The following is a 15,922-nucleotide window of genomic DNA, read 5'->3' on the forward strand; positions in this document are numbered from 1 at the left end:
ACTAAGCGATTCTCGCGCAAATGTATTACGATGGAGCGCTTGAAAGAGGCCACTTCTGGTATTTGTAAAGAGAATTATTATGAAGGGCATAGAGAGAATGAGAGAGCGAGGAGGGGGAGGAAGGGAAAACAAGGAGACGAATGAAGATAACCAAGACCATAAATTGCTCTCCATTTGCTTGCGCTCATTTTGAAAATCGATTTAATTGTGATGTTAAGCAATTGATCCCCAACCACCACCCAAAAGGTCCTTCATATTTAATTTCACAGAACATATGAAGAACTTTTGTAAATTAACTACAATGGATTTGTCCAAGCTGCATTTCTTCACTTATAGACCAGTCAGTTGTAAATTCAAGACTAGAATTCATCAACAGTAAAATAGGTTAATTTATTTGTGTCCTATTAAATTTTCAATGTAAATACACTGGGCTGTTTTAGAATAGCTAAACAATTTTATACATAGTGTTGACGCTGCATATACAATACATATTTATACACAAACAAAAAATATTTCAATTATGCCAGAGACCAGAAACATCCCGAGATGGCTTCAATATAACGTTCAGAAGTTATCAGTATATAGCAAATAAAATCAACAGCAGTCAAATCATGATTTATTCATTTTCCTTATTCAAAGTGCACAGGGAAAATACAGTGGCTGAAGTAGCCACTTTTGCAGTCAGCGCTGAAATTGCGCCATAAGCGGTATAAGCGACCGCTTAGGGCCCCCAAACCACCAGGGCGCCCCACAAAGCAAGGTCATTTAAAAAAAAAAAAAAAAAAAAAAATATATATATATATATATATATATATATATATATATATATATATATATATATATATATATATATATATATATACTAAAAGCTGTAACTCATGTCTTTTTTGGGTGGACCTAGATCCGGGGTAGTCACTCTAGGTGGGCTAATTTCATTGTTAGCTTTTACTAATTCTCAGTGTTCTTGCGCTGTGCTGTAAAGCCAGCTAACAAAACACGAAACACTTTGTGTATTTTTGTGTTTCTGTGGGTGTTTATCGAAATGTTTGTCTGCCTGTCACAGAATTGAGGCAACATCTTGTCTTCAAGCAATTTATCTTCCCACTTATCTTCTTTTTCTTTTCTTTTTTAAAGAACATATGAGCCGCAGTGAGCTTGACTTGTTAAATGAGGTTTAAGTCATCTGTGTCAATTGGAGGAAGTGCAAAACTTTAAGCATTTTGCACATTAACATGCTTTCTGAAGTATTACCTTGGGGGATTGCTCGTTCTTTCACTTTCTCTCAAAGAGGGATGTTTTTGTGGTCTTGTTTTATTTGTGTGTGTGTGTGTGAGAGAGAGAGAGAGAGAGAGAGAGAGCTGACTTCCTTGTCAGAGGAATAATGGTGATTATTCAGATTTCATGCCTTGTCTGTATGTTAATTATTTAATTCAAGCATGAAATGTGCGTGAATGCCAGGGAATTTTTGTACACAAACACACTTCACATAGCATGGATGGAAAAAAAGAGTGAGAGAGAGAGTGCGAGAAAGGGCAAGCGGCACATATCAGCCTGTAGTGGAATAATTAATGCCCCCCTTTTGTTTACTGAGCCCTTGTTTTTTATTTAATTATGCCACGAGTAGAACCAGATTAGCTGTTAATTGATTTAATTATCCAATTTGTTTGTGGCAGGCATGATTCCAGCTGAACTCCAGCAGCTGTGGAAAGAGGTGACAAACTGTCATGTGAAGGAGGAGAACAGCGGGACCAATAACGGTCACCGGGGTCTGGACCTGTCCTCCCCCTCCCCCATTCCCCCCAAAACCCTCAACCAGCATGGATCCACCAATGGCCAGTACATCAGCCATTCTCTGAAAAGAGAGAGGTAAGAGCACTAACCTGAGAGGTTAGAAGCAGCTGCTTGCTGTTTGGTGGTCTTATTTCTGGACATGTATTACTAATATATACTGTATATAGTACATATTCTGTAACGTTTATATACTAAAAATGCCCTGTAATAAAAGGACCGATCTATAATGTATTATGATGCCACTCTATTACACCTTGGATATTTATTGTGGTTCCATATACAGTAGTTGAGTCGTAGCTCAAGAGACTTATGGACCCTTTTCTCAGATCTGTTATGACATGTTTCTGACTTCTTTAACTATGTAAATGGAACACTTTTTTATATTTCCAATTTTAAAAATGTTTAGTGTAAATTTATAACATTGTACTTTGTATTATATTATGTACTTTGTGTTATATTACCCTGGAATAAGTTTTAAAAAATCAGTTACCACAGCTGCGATGAGTCTTGAAACTTAGAAAATTTGGTGAGACGTGTAAAAAGGGTCCATTGGAGTTCTCAGCACATTTGTTTCATTTAAATATCAACTAAATCTCTTCTGAAACTCTAGAGGAAACGTGAGAAACGTGAAGTGCCATTTGTTCTACAAGTAGACTCATTGATGTCTAAGAGAAGCAGCTGAGGTATTAAAGAGGTTGCATGCATGCTTTTTCTTTCGTAGGGTTGGACTGCAAACAGTCATACATTTTTTTGGTATTTTGATTTAAAATAAGACCACTGCTGCCTAGGATAAAGGTAAAATTTTGACAAGAGTAATATTGGTTTGGATTGTTTTCTATTTGTTGTTTTACCTTTTTTTGTTAGTTTACACCAGACATAAGAGGCGGTCACACTAGGCTTTGAGCACGCAAATTTTTTTCATACGACGCAACAGACTAGGATATGATGTCACACGGGAGGACTTCTAGTGGAATTAAATAATACATCACAATTAAAAAATAATGTTATAATAAAAATGTTTAAATATATTGTCTACTCGCTGTCCTGCAAAATTTTTAAAAAAATAAAATAAAATAAAAAAAATTCAGCTTTGATTTACGTATCCTTTGAAGTGAGCCAAAAGGTCGGGGTGTGACGTTTCGATCTTCTATTGGTCATGGGTCCTCCCATCGTACGAATTCACGGTTCGGAGTTCACCAAGCTTGAACTTTGGTACACAGCGTAGTACGAAAGTTCTTCGCATGAGCTTGCGTTTCCGGTCTGCTGCATTCGGATGCAATTGAATGGGAGTGAATGGAGTGTGAAGTGTAGTGTGACTGCCCCTTTACACAGATTTGAATCAACCCACTCAAAAAACAAATTATTCATTCAGATTTAGCTCTTTCTTGACATCCCCCAGTGTCCCTGTTGAAGGTGGAAATCACTTCAAGGGAAGCCGATTTGATGGACAAGTACCCATAGGGCATTTCCTGCATATGAATATTAATATATCGCTTCTAAGTACCTCTGCATTTTCATTAAGGGCCCGGAGTCTGTCCGCTCAGTCTTGTTCATCAGGGAATTCCAGTCAGACACCTGAGGGAATGGCACTGCTAGAAAGGTTAAGTTACTGTAATGAAAATAAAAATTAGTCATTTTTTTAATTATTAGGGTAACTGCTGTGTTATTTCGGAATTACACTTGTAGTGCTTATGAAACTACAGCAAAATCGGTCAAATTACACTCACTTAGCACTTTATTAGGAACACTATGGTCCTAATAAAGTGCCAGATGTGGTCTTCTGCTGTTGTAGCCCATCCGCCTCAAGGTTCGACGTGTTGTGCATTTTGAGATGCTATTCCTCTCACTACAATTGTACAGAGGGTTTATCTGAGTTACTGTAGCCTTCCTGTCAGCTCGAACCAGTCTGGCCTATCTCATCAACGAGGTGTTTCTGTCCGCAGAACTGCCACTCACTGGATGTTTTTTGGTTTTGGCACCATTCTGAGTAAACTCTAGAGCCAGTTGTGCATGAAAATCCCAGGAGATCAAATATATAAGTAGGTATTTTACAAACAAAAGACTAAATAAGGCCCCATGAAAGTGCAAAATGTGCGAACGTCAAATAAAATGTATTACAAATGTCATAGCTACAGTTGCCCAATCCAGTGCAGCTTTGTTAAACAATGTGAAGCCTCTTTAAACCCCTGAAACTTGAAGATTTATTTGGAGGAAGCTTTGTGTCGCTGTGTCTTTAGGGATGAAATTAATTTAGTTTATAACACATTTAGTTGTTTTCATGTGCCAAAGCCTGATCTTTGAACTGCTGGTGAGAAGCCTCCAGGCGCTGTAAGTTCATTTCTCTCTCTCTCTCTCTCTCTCTCTCTCTCTCTCTCTCTCTCTCTCTCTCTCTCTCTCTCTCTCTCTCTGTGTGTGTGTGTGTGTGTGTGTGTGTGTGTGTGTGTGTGTGTGTTTGTGTCTCTCTCTCTCTCTCTCTTCACATTAGGGCTGAAACGATAAGTCGACGTTATCAACAACAAAAAATTGTCGACAAAAATGTTCGTTATGGAATAGTCGTTTGATCTCATTTAATGTAACATGAGATCATATGAAACTATAATGATGATGCGCGAGAGCAGCACTGCAGCTCGTGGCTGATTGAGGAGAGGAAAAATTACACAGCTCACAGTCCAGATGCACTCTAAACTTTCCAAACAGCTTCAGGTGATGTAGATCGCAAAGTATGTGGGAATTATAATGCAAAAATACCAAATAAGTAAATACAGAAGGACTCTCGTTGTGGAATAAGTGAAGCCGGAGCTCTTTAAAGGAAACACACTGGCATTACACCTTAAATGCAGTTATATTCAATGCATTATAGCTTTAATAAAGTTAAGATAATACGGAAGCAGATCATGTAAATAACTACAAACTCCGAAACTGGCATTTCTCTGTGCATTCAGTGCCTCTTCTATGAGTTGCGCGAATGTCCCGATCTAAGGGGGAAGAGACTGAAACCGAACCCGTCTGATGCACACTCTGTCGCGGGGATGCTCATCCCTTGAGCGTGCACACTTAATGCAGCTAGATTATAACGTGATGGCTCACGACTTATTGAATCATAATATATGTCACTGTGCATTTCTTATCGTGAAGAAAATTGGCAATGCACAGCTTTATTAATATGAGAGAGTTTGTTTTTTTGTGAGTTACAGATGGATTGAAGGAACAGAAAGGTCAGAGAGGGTAGTCTTTGCCCCATTATACACTGCAACTAAATACATTTTTTATTTGTTTTTGTTTTGGCTTGTTTTCCAATATAAATATCTAAAACTCCTTTAAAACAACGTACATTTTCTTTAGCATCTATACTGCAGAAGAAAAAAATTGTCTAAAAAATATCTAAAAATCCTTTAAAAAAGCAGCATATAAGATATTTAGACTTGCTTTTAGAGAATAGATCTTGAATATAAGTATATTTTGTCTTTACTGTACAGAAGTATAACCCAAGTGAAAAACTTATACACTTATATACAAAATACACTTATATTTAAGATACATTCTCTTAAAGCAAGACTAAATATCTTATATATTGCTTCTCAAGTAAATGTATCTTGTTTTAGGGATTTTTAGACAATTTTAAATGGAAAACAAGACAAAAACAATTGATAACAATAGGATTTTTTGCAGTGAATTTCTTTACTGAATTAAACTTAATAAAAAGTTGTTGTTTTTTTTTTCCTTTAATTCAGTGAATGTTATTTAGAGGTATTTGTAAAAGATGATTTTGTCCTCTTTATTGTTAGTAAGCATGTTTAATACAACCTTTTAAGTCGGGGAACAAGCTGTATAATCAGTTAAGAGCTAATGATTAATCGTTGCAATAATCACCGAATAGTCGAATAATCGTTCTAATAATTGATAGATTAATCGATTATCAAATTAATCATTAGTTTCAGCCCTACTTCACATCTGACTCAGATTTGGCTGATCGTAACCAACATGTCATTATGAAAGCAATGTGAATGAAAACATGTTTAGTGCTGCAAAACATGCTCTAGCTGAAGGTAAAGGGAGGGTTCACGTACATACGTATCTCCTTTTTCTATCAGTGTTGGCCAGAGTTGAGACCTTGACAGGTTTGATCAGCATCTCCTGCAGGGTTATTTAAACTGGACATTATGTCACTGATGCCGTGGGTCTTATAAATGCTATATTAACCAGTGGAGGTATTGTAAAAGTAGGCTGTCTCTAAATCAAATGAAGTCACTTCATCTTTCTTTCTGTTTTTATTTCTACTCACTAAATAATAGTTTAGAGTTTGATATTAGTGTTGTTAAGCTAATGGAGCAACACTCTTATAATGCATGTAAAATCATTGTACACAAATATTTGGTTAAATAGTCAATTTTTAAGTGTATTGAACTATTTGTTATCGATAATTGTCAGTATTGTATTGCATTCAGTATTGAGTTCCATTGCTACAACTCTCCGTCTCTGAAGAGGAACAATCTATCACTCCATTTCCTCAATGTACACAAATAACCAGTGCTTTTGTGGCATGCCTGGCTTGAAACACTCAAGATGACGTGTTCGAAAGCTCTATGTTTCCCTTCCTGCCTCTTTCTCTGTCAGAGATTAAAGATGTCAACAGCAGTTTAGAACCCATTCCGTGAAGAAAGCATTTTGTAGACTGAATATTCACTGAGTATCTCAGATCTTTCAGACAATGTGAGTAGGTGATCACCTTTTTCAGCCTTGTTTAGAGAGAGAATTATGACTTGAAAGTCATCCAGTCATTACTGTTGAAATGCAAAGGCAAATAAGTGAGACAGTGGAAGTAGTTCAGGGTTTGATGTATTTCTGTGTGGCATTCTTGTAATATGGTTTCATATAAAACACGTGCCACACTGTACGGTGCCTCCAGAAAATTGTAACATTGATTTCTAACATTTTTAATGTGCAGGACCCACTTTTTGCTTAAAATTTAGGGGTTGAGTGGGCAAAAAGAATATGTCGACTTATCCGCATACAAACATTAATGAACTTTTAATTGATGTGGTTTTCTCAAGTCCCTCTTGTCGTGAAACAGGCGGGCGGCTGCATGCTGATGGACTAGTTTTGCTCTAGCGCTCTCAGATTGGTTTACCGCCTGGGTCTTAAGCACCGCGCAGGCCGTTTCATATGTCATATAAAATCTGGCCAGTCCCTGCGACGCCTGCAACTAAAACCTTAAGTGCATCCACCGGCATCATTCATTGTCTTTTCACTTCCGTCTTAAAGGAAGGAGAGAGAAACTCAATCACTTCGTACATGTTTAGACGTGATGCTCCCCTGCTTTTAGCAGCTTCCATCGGCTCCCACTGGTGCCTGCACAGAGACATCCACTGCATGCACACCCAAATATGATAAAAGCATTCAAAGTGTCAGTCCACCCAACCCATCAGCACACAGATAAGTGACAAAAGATGTATATGAACCTGTGTGAATCTTTACAAGGTGATTTAATGGATTTAAAATGAAGGGTTAGAAGTGAAGGCCTGCTACCTAACCCCAGCACAATGTGACCCAACAATCTGTTTGGTTTTGGGATGAGTTCAAGTCAGGTTTTTTATGTACAACCTCAAGTATTTACAACCTCAGATATGACAGTTAATTAATCGAATTAATCGCATTTATCAATATTTTCAGAGAAAGTCCCCCAATAATTTTCTGAGCTATGCTTTCCACATTCATTTTATATCTCTATGCTCTTACTGTGTCAACAATTGTCTCATTTCTATTTTTTTTATTCTGAGACAAAGTTGATTCTTGCATAAAACGTAACTGAAAGCTCCATTCAGTCTCCTGAGCTATGAAAGAGCAACCTTGGAGCAATAAAAATCTCCTCAAATATAGAGACAACTATAATTCCAGCAGTTTGAGTCTCTTTATTGATAGGGAAAGAGTGTTGCCCAGTTTGAGTCGCCCCACTTCTCTCTTTTTTTTCTCTTAGAATCCTTCAGGAATGCTACTCTCAAGGGACAGAAAACCCAGACAATTTGTTTAAAAGAGATAAATAATCAGATTTCCCCCCCTAAACGAGTCCTTTAACCTCTATTTTAATTGATCTTCAACTCTGAAAATGATAATTAAAACATTTTGGGGGGGTTGGGAGGAGGGCGCATTGTTACAGGGTACAGTAGAGGATTGAGACAGGGGTCTGGGGATTTGCCTGTAGACTCTGAGAAGGAGTGTTCCTTTGATGATTTCTCTTCACATGAAGACATGAGGGAGAGTAATAGTGTTGTGACAAAGTGCTCAGTTCCTGTCTGAGCTCAGGTCTGGCTCTCCAGAAGTCAGACCTCTTCTTCATCGTTAGCTGTGGAACAGCGATACTTGGGTGCTCAGTGCATGATAATACGATCTTAAACCATAATGTAATGAAAGATGATATGACAGAGCAACACTGGCTCACAGGAAAGCATTTAAGTGATCGGTTGAAGAGTGTATCAAGGATTTAAGTGCACATGCAGTGTTGCTTGTGATGTATCTTAGGACTGGGCAATATATATATATATATATATATATATATATATATATATATATATATATATATATATATATATATATATATATTATTCTCTCAATATTAGTCAGCCTTTTTATGAAATTCAATATAAAGTATATCTTGGTATTTATGGTTTTGCTCTAAAATGGTTTAAAAGGGTGATTTTTGTTTTTCAGTAGGAGGACTTTTTTTCCGACCAAACAGCCATTGTAACAGTGTCTATTGAAAATGTTTAATGCAAGATCTGAAATACAGAAAAATGAACACAAGGGAGTGTGATATTCAGCTGTTTTAATTTATATGCACCCATTTTAAAACATATTTTTACCAAAACATTTTGGTAGCACTTTACAATAAGGTTGTATTTGTTAACTACATTAGTTAACATGAACTTACATTGAACATTTGAGGTTTCAAGTGGTTGTCTTACTCTTAAAAACTCGAGAGGTTACCACACTGACACACTTAAACAGGCTGACAAGATCACTGACAAGATAACAGCTTTGACTCTTTTTATTTATAGGCTTTTGTTAGAAAAGAATGAGGTCAGTCTTGAAAGAAACCCCAAATATCTGTCAGTCTTCATCTATGGTGTCAATTCTGTCATTTACCACCGTTTAGTCATTCATTGCTCACAACGAGCATTGTTTCCTGATTCACAAGTCCCTAAGCTTTTTACGATTCAACGTCTTATTAATACTGCTTTAACCAGTGTCTTTCTGGAAATCAAACAATGCAAGGCTGTCTTGAAATTACACATTAGAGCAGCATTCACTGCATACTTGGCATACTATTTTTTTATCATAATAGATCTTTTAAAAACAATGTACATTAAATAACTTAGTGGTTTTATATTCATGTGATTCATTCTTTAGTTTATATATATATATATATATATATATGTATGTATATATTTTTTTTTTTTTATAAGGGTTGTGCTTGTGTATATACAGTGCATCCAGAAAGTATTCAGACCCCTTCATTTTTTTCACATTTTGTTATGTTGCAGCCTTATGCTAAAATGCTTTAAATAATTTTTTTCCCACACCAATCCCAATTTTTGCACAAAGCAAAAAACAGATGTTTGATAACTTTGCAAATTTATTAAAAAAGTAAAAACTGAAATATCACATTGACATAAGTATTCAGATCCTTTGCTATGAAATTTAACTCAGGTGCATCCCATTTCTCTGGATCATCTTTGAGATATTTCTACACTTTGATTGGAGTCAACCTTTGGCAAATTCAATTGATTGGACATTATTTGGAAAGGCACAAAGAAGTTTGGAACAACCAGGACTCTTCCTAGAGCTGGCTGCCCGGCCAAATTGAGCAATTGGGGGAGAAGGGCCTTGGTAAAAGAGGTGACCAAGAACCTGATGGACACTCTGGTTGAGCTCTAGAGATCGTGTGGAGATACGAGAAACTTGCAGAAGGACAACCATCACTGCAACACTCCACCGATCTGGGCTTTATGGCAGAGTAGCCAGACGGAAGCCTCTCCTCATTGCAAGACACATAAAAAAAAATAAAAAAAACACCTAAAGGACTCTCAGAATGTGAGAAACAAGATTCTCTGGTCTGATGAAATTTGGCCTCAATTCCAAGCATCATGTCTGGAGGAAACCAGGCACTGCTCATCACCTGAACAATCCCATCCCAACGGTGAAGCATGGTGGTGGTGGTAGCATCATAAAATATTGTACGTGGCATGTTTTTCTTGTGGTGATAATTGGGATTGTTGAGGTTTTACAATTTGATACGGTTTAAGCTTAGGCTCATTTTATCTTAAATTCAACTAGATCTTGTTCTTCCTTCAAGTTCACATGGGAAGTTGTACTTAAAAGTTTGGAAATCATAATTTCAACTTGATTTGTATTCTAGTGATTTTTGTTGGAATAAAATTGACATGTTTAGAAATGTTATATTTCTCTTTTTTTAACTTCAACAAAGACAGATTGTTTTGTGCTGCCACAGAGAATGAAGGGAAATGTAGTTGTAGCATAAGGGAGTCACCTTATAAACTAGCTAAATGAGACACATTTTAGTAGCACACATTTCCATCATCAGTACACAAAATGCAAACACCTAAATTATTATGAAAAATAGCAATTAGCTTTCACCATAATTCAGTAGTCGACAAAAGTTTTCCACTAGCAGTTACGATATTGTGGTGGCATTCATTTGTGCACATCTCGTAAATATGGCCATTCTGACATGACTTGGAAGCAGCTAATTAAACAAAATATTCTTGATAAGGTTAAGTCCACACTAGTTAGTTTTTCGCTATGTTTATACCTCTCATCTACACTGGAACAGTGTTTTCCTCCACCGAAAACAGAGAAAACGCTCTCCATTACTGCATTCTTTGGAAAACGATGATGTTAGGAAACTTTTCAAACTTAAATGGATTAGTGTGGATGTGGCCTACTATGTTCCCATCTGTAGAACCTTAACTCCTAAGCTTCAATTGTGACTGAAATCTAGCTCGCATAGTCTAGGGAGCACTGTATCGGACTGTTGACGACTCTGTGCAGGCGAATAAATTGATAACAGGTGGAGTGTGTTTACTGTTTGCACTTGGCAGGAGCTGGCCAGATGGATTTGAATGCTTCCTGTTTTGGGAAACACTTGTTGCTCCAGGTGCACTGCAGGGGCCACGGTTCAGCAGTCAGGGCTAAAGGACACACTGTCTCTCTGAGTCTCGCACTGCCCTGATCAAAGCGTTCCTCCAGAGGAGACCCATAATTGGCTATTGATTTGCCAGCACTGGGCAGCTCAGGCGCTGTGATTGGCTGACAACAAAAACTATGCTGAAAGCAGAGATCACATGCCTGCGCTGATCACACACTTCCTGTAAAGGTCAAGGGTCGTGTGAGAGTCAGTGCTGTCAATAAAAAAAACACGCTACAATACATTTTTGAGCCGAAAGTGAAGATTTCTTCATTAGATGCCACATTTCAGATATTATTCTGTACATAGAATAATTATGTATTATCACATATTACTCACATATTATTATGGAGATTAATTACACTTTAGCCTCTTTCATAAAAGTCCAATGATGCGTGAATATGTTGTGTATACTTGTAGAAAAATTGCACCCCTGATAACAGTCTCTCTTTGTTTCTTATAGTTCAACATTAGAAGATCATTCCTCTCACAGTCACCCGCTCTATGGTCACGGTGTCTGCAAATGGCCAGGATGTGAAGCCGTGTTTGAAGACTTTCATTCATTCCTGAAGTAAGTAGTTGTAACTCTCTCCTTTTTTTTTTATTTATTTATTTATTTTTTTAACACTCCTGGTCAAAAAACGGAATCCGTGCAGGATTCTTAAAGGGAAAGTTTAGTCAAAAATTTTAATTTTGAACACAAAAATGAGAACAGTAAATTGGGTGAGCTATCCCTATAATAAAATTTTGGTTGTAATTGGAATTCTAATTTGGACCCAATCCAAAAAGTAATGGGAATTTTCTTATAGAATTCCAAGATAATTTAAATCTATGTACACGTAGTTCCCAATGAGACTTTTTTTATTACCGATAGAATAACATTTTCTATCTAATGGGAGTATAACTAATAGTTTTCAGTTTCGTTGTCCAAAGTATGCGGTAATGGAGGACGTTCTTCTAAATGATCCATTTTCGTGGAGGAAAACCCTGTTCTAGTGAGGATGGGAGGTGTAAATGTAGCAAAATTCATGTGTTTTGAAACAAAAACATATTAATGTGGACAGGGCCTAAATATCAAACAAGAATAAAAAAGAAAATTCTGTAGGAATTCTGGTTCATCCTGTTGGATCTTATTTGATTCTCAGAGAATTCTTATTTATTCTATTGGGATTCTTCTATGTATGAATCCTATGAGAAATGATAGGATCCTTTAGGATTTTTTCCAGATTATAATTTTGTATCCATTCCAGTGCATTATCACAATAGGAATCCTGTACACATTCCTTTGGGATTTTTTGACACCATTACACCTGCGCTCTTGAGAAAATTACCCCAGACAAACACAGTCCCATTTGTGTTTTTCAGTCCCTGGTCTTTTTTTGTGGGCTGCGTTCTTGACGTGGGTGTGTGGTGTGCTGCTCTGTGCCCGCTCTCTGTGGTGTGGTTTTCTTTAGGGTTCTGTACTGCCTGCGATAACTGTGGTCCCCATAGTGACACTTTGTCCCAAAACAAACACCAGGGATGTTTATCTACGATGGCTCACATTCTGAGAGTACGGCGGGTTTGCCCTTGTCTGCCTTTTAACGGACAGGGAGCAGAGAGATCTTCTGGTCGCTGTCTCTTTCTCTGTAAGACTCACTCTCTTCTTTGTTGCTTTTGGAGAGTTATTATTGGTGCTTGCTAAGGCACCATAAACACTTTTGGACCATCTGTCTCTTTTATTTGACATACAGTGCATTCAGAAATTATTCAGACCCCTTTGTTTTTGTTTTGTTTTTTCACATTTTATGTTGCAGCCTTATGCTAAAATACTTTATTTTTTCACATCAGTCTACACTCCATACCCCATAATGGCAAAGCAAAAACCAAATTTTTGATAACTGCAAATTTATTAAAAAGAAAAAAATGGAAATATCACATTGACATAAGTATTTAGACCATTTGCTATGACACTCGAAATTTAGCTCAGGTGCATCCCACTTCTCTGGATCATCTTTGAAATGTTTCTACACTTTGATTGGAGTCCACCTTTGGCAAATTCAATTGATTGGACATGATTTGGAAAGGCACACACCTGTTTATATAAGATCACACAGCTGAAAATACATATCAGAGCAAAAGCCTAGCCAAAAGGTCAAAGGAACTGCCTGCAGAGCTCAGAGACAGGATTGTGCTGAGGCAGAGATCTGGGGAAGGCTACAAAAAAATGTTGGCTGCATTGAAGGTTCCCAAGAGCACAGTGGCCTCCATAATTCTTAAATGGAAGAAGTTTGGAACAACCAGGACTCTTCCTAGAGCTGGTCGCCCGGCCAAACTGAGCAATCAGGGGAGAAGGGCCTTGGTAAGAGAGGTGACCAAGAACCCGATGGACACTCTGGTTGAGCTCCAGAGATCATGTGTGGAGATGGGAGAAACTTGCAGAAGGACAACCATCACTGCAACACTCCACCGATTGGGGCTTTATGGCAGAGTGGCCAGATGGAAGCCTCTCCTCAGTGCAAGACACATAAATAAGCACCTAAAGGACTCTCAGACTGTGAGAAACAAGATTCTCTGTTCTGATGAAACAAAGATTGAACTGTTTGGCTTCAATTCCAAGCGTCATGTCTGGAGGAAACCAGGCACTGCTCATCACCTGCACAATACCATCCCAATGGTAAAGCACAGTGGTGGTTGCATCATGCTGTGGAGGTGTTTTTCAGTGGCAGGGACTGGGGGACTGGTCAGTGTTGAAGGAAAGCTGAACGCAGCAAAATACAGAGATATCCTTACTGAAAACCTGGTCCAGAGCGCTCAGGACTTCAGACTGTGCCGAATGTTCACCTTCCAACAGGACCATGACCCTAAGCACATAGCCAAGACAATGCAAGAGTGACTTAGGGACAACTCTGTGAATGTCCTTTAGTGGCCCAGCCAGAGCCCGGACTTGAACCTAATCGAATATCTCTGGAGAGACCTGAAATTTGCTATCCACCGATGGTCCCCATCCAACCTGACAAAGTTATCAAAAATCTGGTTTTTGCTTTGTCATTATGGGTATGGAGTGTAGATTGATGTGAAAAAAATTAAATATTTAAAGCATTTTAGCATAAGGCTGCAACATAACAATGTGAAAAAATGAAGGGGTCTGAATACTTTATGAATGCACTGTATATTGGGTAGAGTGAGGGGAAAGGGATTGGTATGTGTTGCAGGCCAAATTCGAACATGCATCACTCACATGAGCACCATACTAGTGTCTGAAGCAAGTGGAAAAAGTGCTCTGCACCACTGTGTTCACCTGCACACTGTGCAATGTTGTGACTCCATACAGTGAATCAACCCTGACCGCTCCATGCTGTCTCTGAAGTCTACTCGAAACTAGCCAACACACTGCGTCACGCTTCATAAATAACATCCAAAACAAAGATCAGCGCAATGGTGCACAGTTTACACTGTGTACACCCTGATCCCTTCTCTGAGGAAGACCACTTAATCTCCACTCTGTGTATGTCTGTGTGAGATGAGATGATGAGAACATGTGCTGTGTGGCAGCAGATCAGTGAGTGTGTGTCAGGCTGCATTAGGCCCACTCTAAACAAGATATAACGCTGTTCCATTATCCCAGGTTCAAACTAAAACAAGCCCGGCACCGAGAGCCACAAACCTGAGAGTGAAAACTAGTGGTAAGCACAACTACAGCTGCACTCCTACTCTTTTCTCAGTCCTGTTTTTTTTTTTTTTTTAAAGATTATTTTCCACCTTTTCTTGTGTTTCAGGCAGCGGGCTTCTCGTGCCAGTTTATTTGAAGTTGTGTTTAAAACCGTCCCAGGCATTGTAAACACTTTTGCAGATTATTTAGCAGATAAAGACATAATCTATCTTGGATCTGTGTTTACCTGCGGAGACGAAATGTAAAGAAATGCATTTGCTCTGTCCGCTGGGAGAGTAGAAAGAGCTTGCTGTGTATTAGCAGTGTATCTAAACAGCCTCCAGAAACGAAACCCCAGATCTGTGTAACAGTATGTTTTTGGCTAACTTTATTTTCTTTTATTCTATCGGCCAAAACCATGATTCATCATTTGCTTATTGAAATAAGAGAAATGAGCATTTTAAGATCTGAAAAAGAGCAAGCGAGTGAGTGAGAGAGAGAAGTGCTCTTCCTTTAAAAGCCACCAAATATACTTTGTGATGTTTATACAAGTGTTTTTATCATGGCAACATCTTGTTTACTTTTCTTGCTTGCCTTAAACTGCTTGGAACATTTTGAGAAAACATTGTGAGATGCTTCACAAAGCCGTCTTTGTGAAAGCGAGGCTGGGTGAGAGTTCAGCTGGCGCGCAGAAGGTGTTAACCATCCATACACTAAACATTCCCACATGTACGTCCTCCACCCCACTGCCCTAAGAATCACAAACCAAAATCAGGGAGTAAATTTTCTGGATGATAAGCGTTCTCTGGGTAGCTGGAGATGGCCGCTCTGTTGCAAAGAAAAGGTGCAAGATGCGCGCAAACATCACATGGATCTCCGCTGCCCAAGCCAACGTCAACAGCCGATGACGTGCAGCGGTGTTGTTTTAAACCATGCGGCTATTTATTATGTCATTAAAAAAAACAGTGCATACCTGGTCGCGTTGGATGATAATAATTTCAATAAATAAAAAATGGAAGGGGTGGTAAATGTGATGTGTGTTTTACCAGCGGGATAGGAAGGGTGGGACAAAGGTTTATAGAACAGCTTGGGCACTTTTACAAGAGGTCAGGGCTTCTACAACCTAGGCCATTTGGAAGGTCAAGCTCAGTGGTGCAGCCATTTCTCTTGCACTAGGATAACATGTGCATGTGTGTCCGCATTGTCTATTTGACTTAGTAAAATTCTCATTCCTTGATGATTTGAATACAGTTGGAGGAAGTTTTTACTGTATTAGTCTTAGATCTAGTTTCTGATTA

General features: G+C 38.3%; 1 protein-coding gene across 8 annotated transcripts in view; it reads left to right on the plus strand.

Annotated features, from left to right (window-relative positions):
* The window catches only part of LOC127445628 (forkhead box protein P1-B-like), a 263,267-nt gene that overhangs the window by 224,122 nt on the left and 23,223 nt on the right, over positions 1 to 15,922 (plus strand). For all 8 annotated transcript variants that reach the window (XM_051705821.1, XM_051705818.1, XM_051705826.1 and 5 more), the window contains 2 exons: positions 1,674 to 1,866; positions 11,457 to 11,564. In XM_051705821.1, the coding sequence (XP_051561781.1) occupies positions 1,674 to 1,866; positions 11,457 to 11,564 (301 nt within the window). The remainder of the gene's footprint in view (positions 1 to 1,673; positions 1,867 to 11,456; positions 11,565 to 15,922) is intronic.

Source organism: Myxocyprinus asiaticus, chromosome 9 (assembly GCF_019703515.2).
Source record: "Myxocyprinus asiaticus isolate MX2 ecotype Aquarium Trade chromosome 9, UBuf_Myxa_2, whole genome shotgun sequence".
Taxonomy (NCBI): Eukaryota; Metazoa; Chordata; class Actinopteri; order Cypriniformes; family Catostomidae; genus Myxocyprinus; species Myxocyprinus asiaticus.